The following is a 19,683-nucleotide window of genomic DNA, read 5'->3' as shown; positions in this document are numbered from 1 at the left end:
AGAGGTTGGGCCTTAAGCAACTACCTCAATGTATCCTGATTCAATTACAACATAAAGTTGAATTTAAAGAACGTGTGCATGTGAAAGAAAAAGGGAAGAGAAATTCCCTAGCTGATAATACTGTAAATTGATATAAAAGGTTCAAACATTGAAAAATTTCTGGTCGGAGAGATACAGCTCTATTTCCGGGCCCAATCTAATCAAAGTACAACTCAGCACTAGCCGTGAACTCTTGCGTTATCCTAATACATCATACATATTTATCATCCATTGGTGAGCGAAAATACATTTTTCAAATTTGAAAAAGCTGCGCCTCTTAGGAACAAAGAAGCATCTTCCGGAACGTATGTCTAAGCTCGGCGCTTCGGAAGGCATAGATAGCAGGATCGATAAGGGCGTGGCTCATTAGCAGCAAAACGTGGAGCTGGAAGAGTGATCTGTAACACTCACAATATGGGTCTGTTGGGCACACTGTCATGATGATGAGGTGAAGGAAAAAAGGTGCCCAACACACAACAAATGCCCCAAACAGGATGGTTAGTGTTAGGGCTCCTCTCATACTGCTTCCCCACCACCTCAAACGACATTTTTCACCGCCACCTGAGTTCACAGCAGCAATCTTCCTGGCATGGTTACGTGCCAGCATGAACATATAAATGTAGAGGAAGCAAATGACAGCAAAGGAGATCAAAAATAGACAAACAAAGCAGATCATGATGAACTTGAAGTCGAAGAACCTCACCATGAACATGGCTGACAACCCACATGTTGTCCAGATGATGCCTAAACTGGTCCCTGTGAGTCGCATTGTCATGATGTTGTGGTATCTAAGTGCATGGAATATAGAGATGTATCTGCAATGACAAGTATTAATGATTAGTATTCTTCTAAAACTGCAATACTACTGCTACTTATATACAAGTGCTTACTACGTTACTGAATTAATACCTGATCAAGCTTGAATTCTGATCGTATTGAAAATGAAGTGTTTGAATGTCTCTGAAGTTCATAGTAAGCCAACTTTATGAAGAAAAATTTACACTGCTCCAAAAAATTAAGATCAACAAGTCATCATTATGCAAGAGCAATGACATAATTAACAGAACGCGGTTCCAAAACATTTTTATTTATATGATTAATAAGTCAACTCTAGCGTCCACTATATTTCTAAGAACTACATAATGATCAGTGGTGAAGGAATGAATGAAGTATTCCAAACACAACCTTGTTTTTTTTTTAGTAGTGTGGATATTAGCATTCACAGTAACTTTTGATTTGACATTTGTTTAGATACAAAGAATAAACAACTTTTCCATTATTGGCCCAAACGGTCGAGTTGAAATACAAAATGTAATCATTGTGGCAATGTGAATATTCCAATAAACATACCGATCCACGGCAATGGCCAGGAAGCTGAGAATTGAACCCACAAAAGACATACAGATGAGTGAGTCAAGCACGTCATCAAGTGTAGTCTCAGATGAACCTTGCTTCTCTAGTTGTCCCACATGTGCAAACACAAGTAGGACGTTCTCACAGGTTTTAGTCAGATTGGCGATGGTGTTGAAGCCCGCCAAGCTGCACATGAAGCAGTACATGGGCGAGTGCAGGTTTCGGTTGTATATGACGGCCACCACAACCAAAAGATTCTCCATCAGACTGAATACTCCGATAGTGAAGAAGATGGGGAGAGGAACACTCAACTCTGGGCAGTCTGACTTGTTCATTGAGGTGTTCATGGTCAGACAAGACGGGCTCTTTTTTTAAGATGCTGAAAATGGCGGGGGCAGAAAAGCTGAAGACGTTTCTGTGGCGTTATTATGATGATGGCGGAAAGGAAATGATATGTTTTTGTCTTTCAGTCCTGCCGCATACTAACAGATGGTTTCCTCCTTGTAAATCTTTCAATCCGATGGTATCACCTGCAGAAAGACAGGCAAGTGGAGATAAGCAAGTTAAAACAAATCATTTTTGAGGTTTAGTCTAAATGTTGGTATGACTCTTACTGTTAGTCCATCTTGAAAAAAAAAAAGGTCCCACACTAGTTTGAAAATTGCAGTTTGTTTACTGTGACTTTTTTCGTGAATTGGCTCTCAAAAAATGCTACTGCTACGAAAAAGTAAGATTAAAACTAAAGAAGACGCATTTTTGAAAGAGTAAATACTAAGAAATAAAGAAAATAAAAAAAAATATTTTTAACACAAAACAAAAACTAGGAGCAGACTAGGGACCGTAATAGGACTTTAAAAGGTTTTCTGTTTTGTTCCTATTTTGTTTTGTTCCTAGCTGACCTCTCTCAACACTAATAGCTGAATTAGACAACATGATGAGTGCTCTTCCATTACATTTTCATGAAACTATCAAATCCACTGGAGGCAACACGCGCCCCATCCTCCAATCCAAATTTTTTCATTTTATTAATTTCCCATATGCTTTTAATCAGTGAGGCTAGGTATTTGTAATCACTATATCGTTGTAATTAATTATCTTTTGCCACATGTTGCTGCAAAAATGGCTCTCACCTGTAGCAGCACTTCTCCAAAATATATTAATTGGGTCACACATCCCAAAGTTATGCATAGCTATTAATGGGTTGTCCTGCTAAGATAACAGAAACGAATAAACTCAATCAAAACATCATCAAAATCATATCGCAATCTCTAGATTCAAATGAGTTTTTGTAACATTCCCAATTTACAGTTGAAGTCAGAGACTCGATTACAATTTGTGTGAAATTGCCTTATTGTAAACTGTCATATATATGTAGTATTTTAACAATAACATCTACATTAAGTCTCGCAACTACAATGGAAAAACCTTAAACCATAGTGTTGTAAACATACCTTGAGTCACAACAGTCTTCTTTATCGTCCCTATGGGAAATGACTACTCACATATCTGAGCATTTGAGCCAAGGATGAATGCATGTTGAGCCGAGGTTGTTTTGAGAGAGAGGATTAATGTGATGGGTGCACACAACTGTTGTTGTTGTTGTAGCCTTGGAACCTTGCCTCACCAAGGCTGCAACACTCTATTGTGTTTACATAAAATCATTACCCAGTAAAATGCATTCAAAATAGACTTTTGCGTAAGACCAAGAAGACAAGCAGTGACCCAGACAGGAGGTCAAAAGCCTCAAAAACCTCTTGACTATATGAGGCAGACGTTCTCGCCACAAATTCTCTATACTGCCCAGGAGATTTTTATCAGTAAAAACTCTTAAGATTCCCCATCTTGCGTAGAATACACAGGATATAGAAATGGATGTATGACTGATGATAGTGTCACAGTAACTGGCTTTTGAATAATTATAATAATTTATGACCTCGGTGGAGGAAACATGTATGTAACTATTGTAGATATTCTACAGAAGAATGAGGAAAATGTGCTACAGGATATTATTTCAACCAAAAATATGTATTTATTTATTCATTTATTCATTTATTCATTTGTTTGTTTGTTTATCTATTTATTAATCTGTTTATTTATTTATTGATTTATTTATGTATTAGGCCGTCTTTCCACACCGCTAGGGGCAGTAAGCACACCACGGAAGAAGAAGCCAAAGAAGAAGAAGAAAAAGAAGAAGAAGAAATTAGGTTTAGCAGCATGCTAGATTGGGTAAAAGTGAAATGAAATCAGCCAATGTAATATGAGCGGAAGCGGATATTTCCAGCCGTTTGTCGCTTGTCATTTGAAGCCAGCACAACTGTCATAAAATTACAACCTATAATGTAAGTACTATCGCCTGTTAGTGTTAGCAGCTAAGTTAAAACGTCAACCCATAGGTAACGTTGGAGACAGGTTTTTGCTGTACTGGTATAAGGTGTTATTTTACTTGAACTCTGAAGGGGACGAGAAATCACTCAGCTATAAATCACCAGACATATATTTTTTTAATATTGTGTATATTTTAACAGTTGAACTTGACAGCAAATGAGATATCGGCGTTGCAGGATAATTAAAATGTAACACATCAATTGCAAGTTAGGCTTCACCTTTTCATGATCTCGTATAGTTGTAGCTGTCGAAGGCCGAGAGGTGTCTGTGTTGACATTGTAAAGTAACTATAGTGTGCTGTCACTCACAGAAATTAATGAACTAAGTTCAAGTATTTCATTTAGTATTAGCATTTTGGACTTTCACAAAAGTCCCCCAATTTGCTGGAATCATGCATGGTGCTGGTTAGACCTGTTTTTAAAATGTCAGACAAAGAGCTCACACACTTTCAAAATGTCCTGCATTTATTTTGGAAAACAAACAAAACAAACTCCTAAGAGTGGCACTCTTGCTCCTCCCCAGCATGTGGTGACCTATCCTGAAACCAAAAGGTGCAGCGGGACCAGCAGCAGGAGGGATCTAGCATAGATGAAGCATGAAGAGCCCAGTGCACCGATGCAGGGACGTGGAGCACAACCGTGGGCAAGCGTGGGCAGGAACCACTTACTTACAGGCCGAGCAACGCATCCCCATCTCCAAGGACGTCATCACCTCCTCGTCTGCTTCCGCCATGTGGTTCATTAAGGACGCCTGTGGCATCATTTGCGCTATCATCACGTGGCTGCTAGTTTTGTATGCAGAGTTTGTAGTACTGTTTGTAATGCTGCTGCCCTCCAAGAATCTGACGTACAGCATTGTCAACGGGTCTTTGTTCAACACTCTGGCCTTTCTTGCCCTCGCCTCACACATCAGAGCCATGTGCACTGATCCTGTAAGTGACTCATTGAGCTGCTTGATTTGTATTTTGTCTGAAAGGTCCTGTTAAATAACACAATAATATTGATTTAGCAATTCTTAACACACTCAGAATCAGCCACCCACTTTTGGGTAGTGACCCCTGCCCCTTAAGATCAAGACTGATCTAAAAATATGACCTTTCTTATAGGGGGCAGTGCCCAAAGGCAATGCAACCAAGGAATACATAGAAAGCCTTCAGCTGAAACCCGGACAGGTGGTCTACAAATGTCCCAAGTGCTGTAGCATCAAGCCTGACCGAGCACATCACTGCAGGTAAAGGACTTAGAAGGCATACCAGTGTCTAAGGTGCTCCGACTTGTCAAACACCTGGCATTGTTTCTAAGTGTTTATTGAGCACTCCTAAGGCACTAATTCTCACACACACCTTTGACGGACTCTTTTAGTGTTTGCAAACGCTGCATACGGAAGATGGACCACCATTGCCCCTGGGTCAACAACTGTGTTGGGGAGAACAATCAAAAGTACTTTGTGCTATTTACTGTAAGTTGGTTACGATGACATGTCACATTCATGTTGTGTTGTAGTTTGACATCAACAATGTTCTACTGCATATGTTTAAGACACATTTTATTATTTTAGATTCCATTTAGTTCCTTAAATTTCCTTTTCTGTTTCATCAGATGTACATTGCACTTGTCTCCCTCCATGCACTATTCATGGTGGTTTTCCACTTTCTCTACTGCTTTGAAGAAGACTGGACAAGTAAGTATATTTTGTGTCAGGTGTATATTCACAGTAAGAGTGTTTTGGTACCCCCCCCCCCCCCCCTTCCGTATTTAAATGTTTTTTTTTGTTGGGGAGGGGGGGGGCTAACCCTGTTTGTTGACCGAGTGCTTTAATTTACAGTCAGTAAATTGCTGCAACAGGGTGTGCATATTTATGCAACCAAGTTATTGTACGATTTGTTGTTTTTATGTTTTATCATATCAGAGATAAGTTTGTTTTCCAATTGATTTGTGCGGGGTGTGTAGGCCATACTAAAGGTAGACCAAGTTTTGAATTTATTTGGCTTGCTGTACTTCCCCAACCCCCCCCCCCCTCCTCCCCCCAATCACAATTTTTACAAGTTAGTAGTTCCCTTATTCAGGAGATATAGCTGGTTGTGGAACAGGAGCATTTGTGGAAAACCCCTTATGGTAGATTCTAGTAGAACCTCATGAGCCTCTTGTCCCACGTGCTTTTCTTCCCTCATGATCATTTCCCAGAGTGCAGTTCCTTCTCTCCACCAGCAACAGTCATCCTCCTCATACTACTGTGCTTTGAGGGTCTCCTCTTCCTCATCTTCACCTCTGTGATGTTCGGTACCCAAGTCCACTCCATCTGTACTGATGAAACTGTAAGTAAACCCATTTAGTTGTAATCAGTAATCCTTTACCCTTCCTCCTCTGCATCACTCCTTGACTGGCAGCTCAATGTCATCTTTCCCCACTCCTTGAAATGTGACCAAGCAATCCTCAACCCTTTATCAAAACACTTAAGATATTACTCCTGGATATTGATATTTTATTTGAATGTAAATATTTTTGTTGGGTTACCTTTGTCTCAATGGGCAACTCCTCAGATGGATAAAAATGGATGGATGAATCTGCTCAGTTCTTGTTTCGCAACAATCAAATATAAATCTGAATACCAAGACTAGTAGTGGTACATACAACATAATTTTGCAACAAAAAAAAGTTTTATGTTTAGTTCCGCTGAGTTTTTAGGGCCAGTAAGGCTGTTCATAATGCCACAGTAATATTGACGCAACCACTTGGGGAAGCCCTACAGCCAGTATGAACTAATTGCTGGATATTTTTAGTTAAAACTTGCCAAACAAATGAAGAATGGGTTGCCTGACTAGCAGCTGAAACGAGAAATAATGAAGTCATAATGTTCAACACTTAATTTGAAGACCTTTTTTTTTTGCATGTTGTCTGTAAGCAATATCACACCAGAAATGCTCTCCAAAAAGGCCACTCCCCTCTGACACAAAAACATTCATTTGTTCCTTTTTTATTTTTTTATTTTATTTTTTAAATCCTTGGTGCATTGTGCTGAGGTTTAAGTGGACATTTCGATGAGACTTAATTTTGGGGGAATCTTGTCACGTTGCTATTTTTGAACTAGGAATATTTGTCCAGCACAATACAGCAAGCTTTTACTGTTGCTCACTTTTAAATGTGGCTTTCGTGATCATGTTAGTCTGCAAATGCTCTTTGCCTTTTCATTTTTGGACAATTTTTCTTCATGGCTTATTTTGGCATACTGAGCTCCATGTTTGGTGTCAAAATGCTAACGTGCTTTTCGATAGACACCGCCTCATAACACACACACATATGTTTATTTCTCTTGGAGGCACAAATCTACCTATTCCATGTTCACCTTTCCATCTTTCTTGAAACCACCATCCATCAACATCCGTGTTAGTCCTCCTGGACATTCGAGGATGCTTTTATTTGTCAATTCTACTTCACATTGATGCGGATACGTGCGCTCCAATCCATTTGCGGTATGCCGTCACTACACGGGTGATAATCAACATGCAATGTTAGAAATGTAGTTTATGCTCAATGCATTCTTTACGCTTTTAATCTATCGTGTCGATAATGCTGTACATCCTAATTGTGAAAGACTCAAAGGTTTGAGGATGGTGCCCTGCACCCTGCTAAATGCAGTGTGTAAAGGGCTTTTGACACCACCAATCATCACTTCCATGTTAGCAAGTAACCTACACTTTGAAAAGTATCATTATCACTGAGGGAGGATTGTGACGAAGTTAACTTGAGAAACACTGAGAAGTCACACTAATTTCCAAGCTATTGTGCTTTCAAGTCACAAAGCACTGAAATTAATGATTAGGTGATGCCATATACTTGTCACTTGTTTCTGCCTGGAACCACATAGTACTAGAACGTTGAAGTGCACATCTATCAAGTAAATAAATAATTATCCGGAGAGACAATACTGTAATACATATGTAGTTACGTAGAACTGCAAATCAATCTGTATTTCAGTCACTGTCAGCTAAGAGGAGGGGCTTCTAAAGTTCTAGGTTGTACTGTAGCAAATAACTTGGTCATTCTCTGCAATTGCAAAGAAAGCTATCACAATTACAAATGAGTCTCAATTTGTGATTGCTTGACTAGGTTTCAGAACACACCAACTGAAGTTTGGTTATCTTTTGTTTTTAGGGCATAGAGCAGTTGAAAAAGGAAGAGAGAAGATGGGCTAAAAAAACTAAGTGGATGAACTTGAGGGCGGTCTTTGGACACCCTTTCTCCTTACTGTGGTTTAGCCCATTCTCCACACCTGACCATGGCAAGGCTGAGACATACCAATATGTGGTATGAAAGGGAAGAATGCGTCTTCGTCTGATTGGGGCAATTTGAGCCCCGCTCAGTGGCTCCGACAGTCACTAGTGACTGCGGACACCTTCACATCTGGTCTGTGTGCTTACTTCATGCTTAATACTTGTCTACATTTTACCATTGAACGCTGTTCTTTCGTAAATCTTATGTATTTACAAACACTGTGATGAGTCCGGTTATTTTCCAATATATTTAAACCATGAATTGACACCCGCCCCACTCGTTACCTTGAAACCCGTATCTCAGGACCATCCTTAAACCAAGGACTGCTGTAAACTAGTCAACTTGTCAGCTCGTCACTATTTATTCCCATGTTTAAAGAGGAAGTCAACCCCAAAATGTTCTCAACGGTAATACGTTTTATGTGCCCCCACTAGACTAAACACAGCATTCTGATTAATATTGTGTTTGTGCAATATGAATTAAGCAGGAAAAGTCAGTCTGGGGAGTTGGCCATGTTGCCACTTGCTGTCAACAGAAAATGACATCAGTTACCAGAGACCTGGCAACTGTGATATCATTTTTGAGTCGACAGCAAGTGGCAAAATGGATGACCTGAGATGGATAAAAACTGGTGAATTTTGCCTGCTTAATTCCTATTCCACTCATGAAACATGAATTAGAACACTATGTTTTGACTAGTTGGGTAGCAGAGGAATAGAATATTTTGGATTGACTTCCCCTTTACGTAAGAGGCACAGCTATTTGCAGCAACAAGTGTGTGTTAAGAAAGTCAGTAACTTTAATTGATTTCATTTGTATTCTATTTCTGAACATGCACTCGGAACTAAATAAGTTGACAGTTGATGAACATTTAGGATTTGATTCGGTACGTCCATTTCCAATTATAAGTATAATGTGCGCAGTTGTGTGAGCGCAAAACATTCCGATTATTGTGTGACATTTGCTCAACAAAGTTGCCATTGGTGGGTTACAGAAGGGTTCTTTCTATTTATTAACTTTATTACAGGAACTGAATTTGCGAGTGTTTTACTGTGACCATTCGAAATTGCTCCGCTAGGCTCGGTGAGATTGCTTCCTTTGACAATATTTTGAAGATAAAAGCTTATCTCTAAAATAATTCATGCACTTAAGTCGGGCCAAATTTCTCCCCACCACACTCATGTACTGTATGTCCAGGCTTATTTTTTTGGCCCTTTGATTTTCACTGTATCGTGTTTTTCTTGCGAGAGGACTTTGAATTGCTTGTGTGACTTTTTGCTGCTGATTGTGCAGTGGAAGAATGTCAAGTGCATTTTATTCTGTGCTTTTTCTTACATTGCAATGCATTTAACCACTCGATCGTACGCAGTTAACAGGATTCACGCTTGTCGCTACTCTGGTCCGAATCGAAGCACTTTTTTTATTACACGTTTCGTTCATTTCTATTATATTTGTGCTTTTATCAGACCGAAGGCTGCCCAGTAGGGGCTTGAAAATGTTTATTGTGATGATTTTTTTTTTTACCTCCACAAGCAAAGGAGGTTATGGTTTTGCCTGTGTTTGTCTGTTCCCAGTTTAAGAAGTCATGGTGTAGTTACTTCTTCGTTGCTCTTGTCTGTTCGTTTTTACTCTTTGTGCTATTTGGTGCGAGTGTTGTGTATTGTCTAGTCACCGTGGGACGGTGGGGAACGTAATTTCGATCTCTTTGTGTGCCTGGCATGTGAAGAAATTGACAATAAAGCGGACTTTGACTTTTGACTTTGACTTTAATGTGTTATCAGAATGAGCATTTGAACTTTGGGGGGGGGGGGGGGGGGGTAGACTGATGGACCGCTTTTAAAAAAAAAATTCCAAACAATGATTTGGACCGATCCTAATCCAAATTAGAATGCCTTGATTGTCCCCATGTCCCCACTGGTCAAGGAAATTAACCTGGAAATCAGTCTAGTAGTTGTTGTTAGTTACGCATGTTATGAATATGCAGAGAAACAAATGCAGGCAAAGTCCTAACCTCCTTTGCTCAATTATTGCATGACGAGGGTAACACTCGGATACATTCCCTTTTTCTGTACTTCATGGGGGGCCTGTTTTATTCCATTTTTTCGGTGTAACAAACTCTGAAGTGCGCTTTATTTCTTATTTTCTGTCAACACTCAACAAACATGTATGTGATAGCGAGTGAAGGCATGGTATTGACGAAGGCTACAAATAGTATATAGATTGTGAAACACTGCTGGTATGATGTAAAATTATTGCTGAAAATGTTAGGTCTCAATTTTTGGGGGGCCCACTTCATTGTTGTAAACATTCTGAAGTAATTTCAGCACATACAGGGAATAAACTCTACTCAGTTGCAATGCAAAAGTTATTTCCAGACTCTTTTTCTGAGGGGGTACGATACTTTTTTTCAAATCAAAACGTGCCTGACATTTATTTTTACTCCGACACTCCAAACAATGGTTCTTTCACTTGTCCGACACAGTTTATGAATCTGTCTGTCTTTCATTCTGTTCCCACCCTCTTCATGCATTTAATTTGATTGATAACTGATGTTCTCTGAAGCAGACATCTCTTTTTGGTGACAGAGGTAAGCTGTGACAAAGTGCACTGTTGCTGTCTCAATATGCGTGCATTACATCCTAAGCATGCAGGTTGTACTTAAAAATGGAAAGACATGTTCCTTGTGAAAGGAGAATGTACAGTCCGATACACTTGTCACAGATGACTTTGCTTCTGGCATTATTGTTTTTTTTGTTTTTCTTCTTCTGATCTGCATGATAATTTCAGTAAATCTTGGGCATGTTTCCAAGAAAGTAAAGGCATATTTATTCCGTCCATCAATTCTCAGTACAATACTCGCTTGCCATATTCGATGTAGTCTCTATTTTGTGCTCAGACTACTTCGTCATCTTCAAAGGGTGAGCCTTTCTCCTCTTCACATTTTTTCTTGAGCATCATGCGATGCTCGAAAATACCTAACATCTCAACAGCCATCCATCCATTTTGAGTATTACTTGATTAAGTTCGCAGAGACTATCTCAGTTGACTTGGGAACAGTAAGGTGCACCAACTAGTTGTCAGCCAATTGGAAGTACACAAATAATTCACACTTATGTTCTGATTTAACCTAACATGCACGTGGAGAACAGAAACTAAGCTCAGGATAAGCGTTGCTGTGTTTCCAACTCCAAAATCATGGAATTGACTTCCAAAATATGTTTGATGAATCCAAACAACCTGTAATGAGTATTGTCTTGAGAATTAATCTGCTATTTGTCTCCATAACTCCGACAAATCAAATCACTGCCACACATTCAGTCCCATCGTAGAAGAACGATTGGTAACCAGCATGTAGATATCAAACCTTAGCTCAAACCTTAACTCTGTCCTCTGTAGGGAATCGAACGCTTGAAGGGGGAAACGGGCAAGTGGGAGAAGACGCCGTGCTGGGAGGCCATGAAGATGGCGTTCGGGGGCCCCTTCTCCCTGACTTGGTGCAGTCCATTCTCTGGGATGAGCTGCAAGAAGAACCCCACAGAGCTTAGCCCTCTTCCGCAGGGCGACATCATCGAGGAGGATGTCATTGAGATCCCGTTCAACTAAGACTGCTTACACACAGCCATGTGGTGGGCTACAATTTATTTCATACAATACTGAAACTTTTATGAAATCTATTTTTATCTCTTTAATATCTACATTCCTGTGGAAAAAACCCAACATATTTTTGTTCTTTTTCCCAAACATAAAGCAACGATGAGGGACCACATTAATATTTCAAAATTGCAGCTTTAAAATCATTCCCAAAATGCAATAATGAGAATGCAGTCATTGCTTAATCTACCTTGGATCAAATAATATATCTGTCTGTGGTCGCCTATGAAATCAAACATACGTATTCTGCAGTACTGTATTTGTGCAGCCGTGACCAAAGGTTTGGGCAATTTTTCAGGCGACCCCTGATGAGAATAGTGAAAATCTAAAACGATGTATAACTGGATGCCACAAGAGGGTGGCAAAGCATTATTTTTGACTAATTGGAACTCAAACCAGTTCAATGTGACTTAGTGACACAATAATATATATATATATATATATATATTTTTTTTTTTTTTGCAAATACCAGAGAGTAAGTTTCCCTAAAATGTGCGGATTAACTTTTAACTCAATGTTGTGTAATACTTTGTGCTGCTTCTGTTTTCATGTTTAATCACATTGATTCTCTATCAGCATATATGGGCACATAGTTTTTGTTTCTTTGCATTTTTCCACAGACAAAAATGCTATCAACGTTATTCTTTCCACAGAAGTGCAAAATTGCCAAAGATACTGCCATCTATGTGCACTCACTAGAAAAGTATCAAGTTCATTGTCTTGAGTGGCAGACTTGTGTTCCTGCCTTTTATGAATGAATGGATCCTTCCAACTTTTCTATTTTCGACGTATTTTACAGGCATTGCCGGTTTTTAAAATTGTATTTTTTTTTAATGTCTCCAACAAGGGGTGAAAACTATTTAAACATTGTTTAAATTGTTACAGCAGCAAAGTTAGTGTAATGCTAACTTTGAGTCACTGCAAACATGCAACAGTTTTGACTGACTTTTAATGTAATATCTCTGCAAACACAAGAAACTCCTGTACTGCCTAGTCCAAAGTAAATATTATTTTAAGAATGTTGTGACAAGAACTATTGTGCTTTCGGTTCACTACTACCTGTTGGCTTTACCGAGGTGGCAGCTGAGTGACTAAATGAACACCAAACGTAGCACTAATATTCTCGAGCACATTGTATCCACTTTTGTCATTGCCACTGTGCCTTATCTTCCCTTACGTGTGTGAATCAATTTGTCCTGTTTAAATTATGTTGGATGTTGTTTATTTAGGTGGCAGCATGAGGGCTTTTAACTCATTAAATGGGTGCTAAAAATCAGTCTGATCTGATTATTTGTGCTTCATTCTCCTGTTGAAAAAAATATTTGACTGTTAAATTAATTTGATATGTCTTTATTTCAAACATATTTAAAGCATAAAAGAAAGAAAAAATAATAAAAAATAAAATAAATAACACTTTAAAGTGACATATTTAGGTCACAACAAACAATTTCATACATGTTAAGAACTACATAAACTCAAAATTATAAACAATAGGGCTGCACAATATATTTAGAAAAATAATATCACAATATTGGCTTATACAATAAGCAGATCACAAAGATGTAATACATTTCTTAATTTCCATACTTTTATCTGAATTTCATCTGTCAGATGCAAACTTGTAATTTAACATTATCTAGGGTAATTACAAATATTTGCTTATTTTGCCACGTTAAAAATGACATTTTTCATTGCATGTCCAAAATGTTCATTTGAGTATGTTTTGTATTGGAGTAATATCAACATCGCTACCCATATTGCATATCGCACGTTTATCCAATATTGTTCAGCCTTAATAAAAAATATATTGTATCTGTAGACACATATTACACTTTAATTGCCCTTTTCAACATTCTTGACAGCAGTAGAAACACACACACACACGCACGCACACACACACACTTATGAAGATGTTTTTATGTAAAAATAACTATTCCGTTTTGGCGTCCTGTGGTCGTGCTTGAGGCGTGGATCCATGAAGCATCAGCAGCCCACACAGCGTCAGACAGATGCCCACCCACCACAGAACTGTTTGACTCTCTCCAAAAATAAGCTTCCCCAGTATGGCCTAATTGCACAAAAAAAGAGAATAATGAGAATTTACTGTCGTTCACTGACTATTGCACCCATTGAGAGTTTGGGACGACTTACCGAGGAAATAAAGTTGCCGGCTGTAATGGTGGCAGTGGCCCTGGCAGAAGAAGAGCTGTAGCGAAGAGCTTTGGAGAAGAAGGTCCACATAACAGCATTGCAGAGGAACATCAGGACGACGCACAGCAGCCGCAGTGGGATGTGCAGCTGCACACATGGTCATTTCATAGATGGGACGTTGCCATGGCGACAACAAAGTTCAAGTACGATGACATGACCTTTGACCAGGAGGTATGTATAAATATTTGGTGCCCACTAGAATTTTGCTTCGATTGCTGTCTCGTCAGTTGCAGTTTACCCAAGGAAATTACAGCACAACACATATTCAAGACAAGTCTTACCCAGAGGCAGACAGTTTCGTCGTGTTGCCCTCCAGATGTGCTAGCTTCACACATTTCTTTCACGTAGTCTGCCCCAAGAGTTAGCTTAGCCGATAAGGAAGCGGCAGCAGCCAGACAACCCGCCAATAAAGCATAAATAGAACCCGAAATCATGTCTAAAGCCGCTTTATTAGTTACCTTCATTTACGATAACAAAATCTCTAACATTGAAACCAAATTTGTATAAACCGCTAGTTGCTTAGTTTCGAAGCAAAAGTGTATTATAGGTCAATTTAGTACGGTTGATAGTAAAAGGTTTTAATTGGAATTTTAAGAAATACGTTTAACAATCATAGGAAGCACTGTATTTCAAAACAAAAACAAAATAATTATCTACAGAAAATGTTAGCCTTAAAGAAAAATAGTTTGAAGGTAAAATGAAAACATTCGTGTGAACGTAACCTCACTACAACCAATCGCAGGAGCTCCCAAGGATCATGTGACATAGTGGGGCGCATGTTAATGACGTAATGTTTTGCTCCCGTAGGAAGACCTGCATTGTAACGTTCCAGCAGATTTTCCAGACTGTATTGTAATTTATTGCACCGTGATGAGTAAGAACAAAGGTAGTGGTGTGTCCTGGGTGAAACCAGCGGAACCTTCCTTTTTGAAGAAGTTTAAAAATGATGTTGGCTACAAAGAAGGCCCGACTGTTGACACGAAGGTATGTAGCATGCAGTTTGGCTAATCGGGCTTTGTAAGGGAAGCAACCCTTGTACGGTTTGTTTATTCGAATTAAACTAATGACTCTGTTTTTGTTATCTCATGCTTATCAAATCTAAATTATAATTGATAAAGACCCTTGCTCCACTTTTGGCAACCACGAGGCAATTACTAGTCTTTGCCTAATGGTTACCCCCTATTTTATGTCACTGTGTGCAGCGTCAGGAGATGCCCAAACTGGATGATGACAGTGGGAGTGATCGAGAAGATGAATTACCTCAAGTTGTTGTCCTTAAAGATGGAGACCTGAACTCCGACGAAGTTAAACATATCAAGGAAGGAATAAAACCTGACGGAGATTCAGAGAAAAGTAAGGTTCTTTTTTTAAGATTACAGTAACATGGACTGACATCATTGTATTTGTTCATACATCTAATGCTCACTTGTCCAGTGATGAACAAGTAATAAAACAAATAATACCCACTTGAATTGTTGATCATTGAAATAACATTTTTAAAGGGTTAAACTCACCATTAGTAAAATCTGTACAGGAAATGTAAGTACCATTTTGACATTCTTGAATTTTACACAAGTAGAAAATTAATAAGAAGATTGTAAAGCAAAATAAATGGAGAGTAAAGCCAAGTTACTTCCCTTTTGATGGCACAAAACCAAAAGGTAAGTTCTGTAAGTCAGCTGGGGCATAACGGCTCGGGGGGAAAGCGTTTACAGAAATTGGTTGGCGTGAAAATTTCTGCCTCAAAGTAATTATCATTTTAAAACCATGTGTAAAAATTGTAATGCCAGACCCTAAATGACTCTGTCCCTGCATGCTGACAGTTTGACTTTTTTGTGCATTCTTTGAGGAACAATTTATCCAGGTGTTGAAAAAGGTTTGAATGAAATGGGATGTTTAATTCCAGAAAAAAAATCATAATTTTAAGGTATTCATCTTTTCCACTGTAAATTGCTTTTATGTTTTTGTTTTTTTGGGGTTTTTTTTCATTTCACAATTGGTTCACTTTGAAAGCTCAGTTTTAATTAACCATATTCCCATATGGCTCACAGGTGACGAGCCTCGCTCCGATGGTAAAATCCTCTTCAAGAAACCAGCTAAGCGCTCATCCACTGACAAATTCCAAGGAATAACTGCCAGTTCCAGCAAAAAGAAGCGGGACGTTGTGGAGAAAGAAGAAAAGAAGGAGGTGAATTCTGTGAAAAAAGTGAAAAACAGCAGCCTTTTGTCCTTTGGTGGCGATGAGGAGGAAGAAGACTAGTAACTGGACTCACTTTTGATTCTCGTTTAATCAAATGTTACAAAATTAAAAATGAGTGTTTTCCATACGAGGAAGTGCATAAAGGGATTTTTATTTTTGAGTTGATGTCGTGACAGTGCTTGTTTTGTGTTTACCCCAACTGTAAGTCGTCTAATGGTTTTCTTCCATTAAGTTTTAATTTCACGAGATTGGTAAAGCCGTTTCCTGCTCAAGTCTCAAGACAATGCTCCAGGGGACTTTTTAGTTCAACCTTTAAGACCAGTTTATACTGTGTACGGCTGGAGTATTTTAATGTGTCATAATTTTCAATTTTCAAACAAATATTTTAACGTGGTTATTTTAATTATGTCTCTTATTGATATGCATTAAATGTTGCTATGAAGATGAACACTTTTGCCAAACACTGATATGACTTAAAATCACAAATTAATAAGACATGGAAAAATGATCAGCAATATATGTACTGAATTGACAAGTTTGGAATTAGCGTTCAGCTTTTTACTCGTTTTGATGTATGTCTTGCCAAGAAAAGAAATGATGCATCATTTGTGTTGATGTAACATGTACTGGATTTATATTATGTTCTTACTGTTAGTTCTGAACACATTTGAATATCACATAAAAGTAAGCCCATTAGAATTGTTTGGTAACTCCAATTCTGCATGTAGGTCTGTGTTTGTTTTACATGGTAATCTTGCATGGTAGAATTTTAATACATTCAATTAAGCGTTGAGTGTATAAATATTTTCTAGCTTCAGAGGGGAGCTGTAAATCTATCATTGCATTAGTTTTAATGCATTTGTATATTTTTAAGTATCATCTAAGCATTAAATACTATTTCAATTGAGTTTGAGTGTGTGTGTCTTTTTTGTTCATTGCCATCATCATGTCCCACATGAATTAAGTTTTTATTAGTGTGCCATGTCAACTAGCCCCTTAAATTGTCTTACTTGTGTGGACAGACAGAGCATGTATATTGAATAAATGCTCAAGTAGCTTTTTATAGTTTCTAGCTCTCTCACCCCTCAAGATCAGCAATAAAGCAAATAATTAGATCAGTGAAATGACATACTGTGACCATCTAAAATTATGTGTGCCACTTAAGTGCATACTAAGCAAAAAGTTAATACACTTGTGCACACTATAAATGTACTCAGCATTCGCCCATCTCCACCTTTAGTCCATATTGTTTTAAGAATCTCCATTGCTGCTGCCACGTTGAGAGTTTATTGTTAAACACCACTGGCCCTTATTTTACACAGTTGGATAAGTGTCAGGGACGTGCGGTCAACTTTTTCCCTAATGAAGTGGCCTGTGATTAGGTACTCCTGAAAATGGCGGTGTACCTAATAGAGTGCCAGACTGACGTCACAGACCAAACAGCCAATCAGAAAGTGGGGGTGAGGGCGGGTGTGGCACTTTTCACTTTCATTTAAGCTTTGACCATGATTTTTCCCTAATAAAGTGGCCTGTTATTAGGAACACCTGAAAATGGCGGTGTACCTAATGGAGTGTCCGAGTGACGTCACAGACCCCTCAATTGTCAAAGCAGCTCGAGTACTGCAATGTACGAGCTTTGGTCGGCGTTTCGAACGCACCGCAGCTTTTGGAAAGTCACGGCTAGTTAAAATACCGACAAAGGTGCGTTCAAACGCCGACCATAGCTCGTACATCGCGATACTCGAGCTGTCGATCGCCAATTCACAGCTGGTCGATCGCGGGCTATTAAATTATTATTCTTTTTTTTCTTAGCACTTGATGCGTGTGCAAACAACGGCGCTAACAACACAAACACGCTAGCTCGCGAGTTCCCTCGAATTGTCAAAACAGCTCGAGTATGGCGATGTACGAGCTTTGGTCGGTGTTTTGAACGCACCGCAGCTTTCGGAAAGTCAGGGGTAGTTTAAATACCGCCAAATAAATCCGATATTTGAGTGTCTGGATAGGTCCAACTGGCTGAAATACTACGTCCGAGTGACGTCACAGATCAACCAGCCAATCAGAAAGTGGGGGTGAGGGCGGGTGTGGCACTTTTCACTTTCATTTAAGCTTTGACCATGATTTTTCCCTAATGAAGTGGCCTGTGATTAGGTACACCTGAAAATGAAGGTGTACCTAATGGAGTGTCCGAGTGACGTCACAGATCAACCAGCCAATCAGAAAGTGGGGGGTTGTTTGGGTGTGGCACTTTTCACTTTCATTTAAATTTTGACCATGATTTTTCCCTAATGAAGTGGCCTGTAATTAGGATCACTTGAAAATGGCGGTGTACCTAATAGAGTGTCCAAGTGACGTCACAGATCAACCAGCCAATCAGAAAGTGGGGGGTTGTTTGGGTGTGGCACTTTTCACTTTCATTTAAGCTTTGACCATGATTTTTCCCTAATAAAGTGGCCTGTTATTAGGTACACCTGAAAATGAAGGTGTACCTAATGGAGTGTCCGAGTGACGTCACAGATCAACCAGCCAATCAGAAAGTGGGGGGTTGTTTGGGTGTGGCACTTTTCACTTTCATTTAAGCTTTGACCATGATTTTTCCCTAATAAAGTGGCCTGTTATTAGGTACACCTGAAAATGAAGGTGTACCTAATGGAGTGTCCGAGTGACGTCACAGATCAACCAGCCAATCAGAAAGTGGGGGGTTGTTTGGGTGTGGCACTTTTCACTTTCATTTAAACTTTGACCATGATTTTTCCCTAATGAAGTGGCCTGTGATTAGGTACACCTGAAAATGAAGGTGTACCTAATGGAGTGTCCGAGTGACGTCACAGATCAACCAGCCAATCAGAAAGTGGGGGGTTGTTTGGGTGTGGCACTTTTCACTTTCATTTAAATTTTGACCATGATTTTTCCCTAATGAAGTGGCCTGTAATTAGGATCACTTGAAAATGGCGGTGTACCTAATAGAGTGTCCAAGTGACGTCACAGATCAACCAGCCAATCAGAAAGTGGGGGGTTGTTTGGGTGTGGCACTTTTCACTTTCGTTTAAGCTTTGACCATGATTTTTCCCTAATAAAGTGGCCTGTTATTAGGAACACCTGAAAATGGCGGTGTACCTAATGGAGTGTCCAAGTGACGTCACAGACCCCTCAATTGTCAAAGCAGCTCGAGTACTGCGATGTACGAGCTTTGGTCGGCGTTTTGAACGCACCGCAGCTTTTGGAAAGTCACGGCTAGTTAAAATACCGACAAAGGTGCGTTCAAACGCCGACCATGGCTCGTACATCGCGATACTCGAGCTGTCGATCGCCAATTCACAGCTGGTCGATCGCGGGCTATTAAATGATTATTCTTTTTTTTCTTAGCACTTGATGCGTGTGCAAACAACGGCGCTAACAACACAAACACGATCGCTCGCGAGTTCCCTCCAATTGTCAAAACAGCTCGAGTATGGCGATGTACGAGCTTTTGTCGGTGTTTGGAACGCACCGCAGCTTTTGGAAAGTCACGGGTAGTTTAAATACCGCCAAATAAATCCGACATTTGATTGTCTGGATAGGTCCAACTGG

At 39.3% G+C, this 19,683-nt stretch overlaps 4 protein-coding genes across 5 annotated transcripts; 2 read left to right on the top strand and 2 right to left on the bottom strand.

Annotated features, from left to right (window-relative positions):
- Positions 1-316: 316 nt before the first annotated feature.
- On the bottom strand, positions 317-1,739 carry mc2r (melanocortin 2 receptor). Its single transcript, XM_085918783.1, has 2 exons — positions 1,390-1,739; positions 317-854 (listed from the first exon to the last, which is right to left on the bottom strand). Exons 1-2 carry the CDS (start codon positions 1,737-1,739, stop codon positions 317-319), a joined length of 888 nt encoding a protein of 295 aa, XP_085774909.1.
- A 1,824-nt stretch (positions 1,740-3,563) lies between these two features.
- zdhhc3a (zDHHC palmitoyltransferase 3a) lies at positions 3,564-12,978 on the top strand. Of its 2 annotated transcripts, none has more exons than XM_085918313.1 (7): positions 3,564-3,734; positions 4,303-4,711; positions 4,886-5,010; positions 5,142-5,238; positions 5,379-5,460; positions 5,964-6,094; positions 11,448-12,978. In XM_085918313.1, the coding sequence occupies exons 2-7, from the start codon at positions 4,376-4,378 to the stop codon at positions 11,652-11,654; spliced, it is 978 nt and encodes a 325-aa protein (XP_085774439.1). In that variant the 5' UTR covers positions 3,564-3,734; positions 4,303-4,375; the 3' UTR covers positions 11,655-12,978. The 2 variants fall into 2 exon arrangements, with proteins under 2 accessions (XP_085774439.1, XP_085774440.1); XM_085918314.1 differs by lacking the exon at positions 11,448-12,978 and adding an exon at positions 7,932-9,869.
- A 69-nt stretch (positions 12,979-13,047) lies between these two features.
- Positions 13,048-14,657, bottom strand: LOC147052224 (transmembrane protein 42-like). The gene is made up of 3 exons (XM_085918316.1): positions 14,195-14,657; positions 13,854-14,000; positions 13,048-13,770 (listed from the first exon to the last, which is right to left on the bottom strand). Exons 1-3 carry the CDS (start codon positions 14,375-14,377, stop codon positions 13,633-13,635), a joined length of 468 nt encoding a protein of 155 aa, XP_085774442.1. The 5' UTR covers positions 14,378-14,657; the 3' UTR covers positions 13,048-13,632.
- On the top strand, positions 13,999-17,020 carry kiaa1143 (KIAA1143 ortholog). Its single transcript, XM_085918315.1, has 4 exons — positions 13,999-14,084; positions 14,721-14,897; positions 15,116-15,266; positions 15,965-17,020. The coding sequence occupies exons 1-4, from the start codon at positions 14,037-14,039 to the stop codon at positions 16,171-16,173; spliced, it is 585 nt and encodes a 194-aa protein (XP_085774441.1). The 5' UTR covers positions 13,999-14,036; the 3' UTR covers positions 16,174-17,020.
- Positions 17,021-19,683: the final 2,663 nt, after the last annotated feature.

This window comes from Syngnathus leptorhynchus, chromosome 8 (genome assembly GCF_054491065.1).
Source record: "Syngnathus leptorhynchus isolate UIUO chromosome 8, UIUO_Slep, whole genome shotgun sequence".
NCBI classification, from domain to species: Eukaryota; Metazoa; Chordata; class Actinopteri; order Syngnathiformes; family Syngnathidae; genus Syngnathus; species Syngnathus leptorhynchus.
Note: the sequence above shows the minus strand (reverse complement) of the source record. Positions and strands in the feature narration are given on the sequence as shown.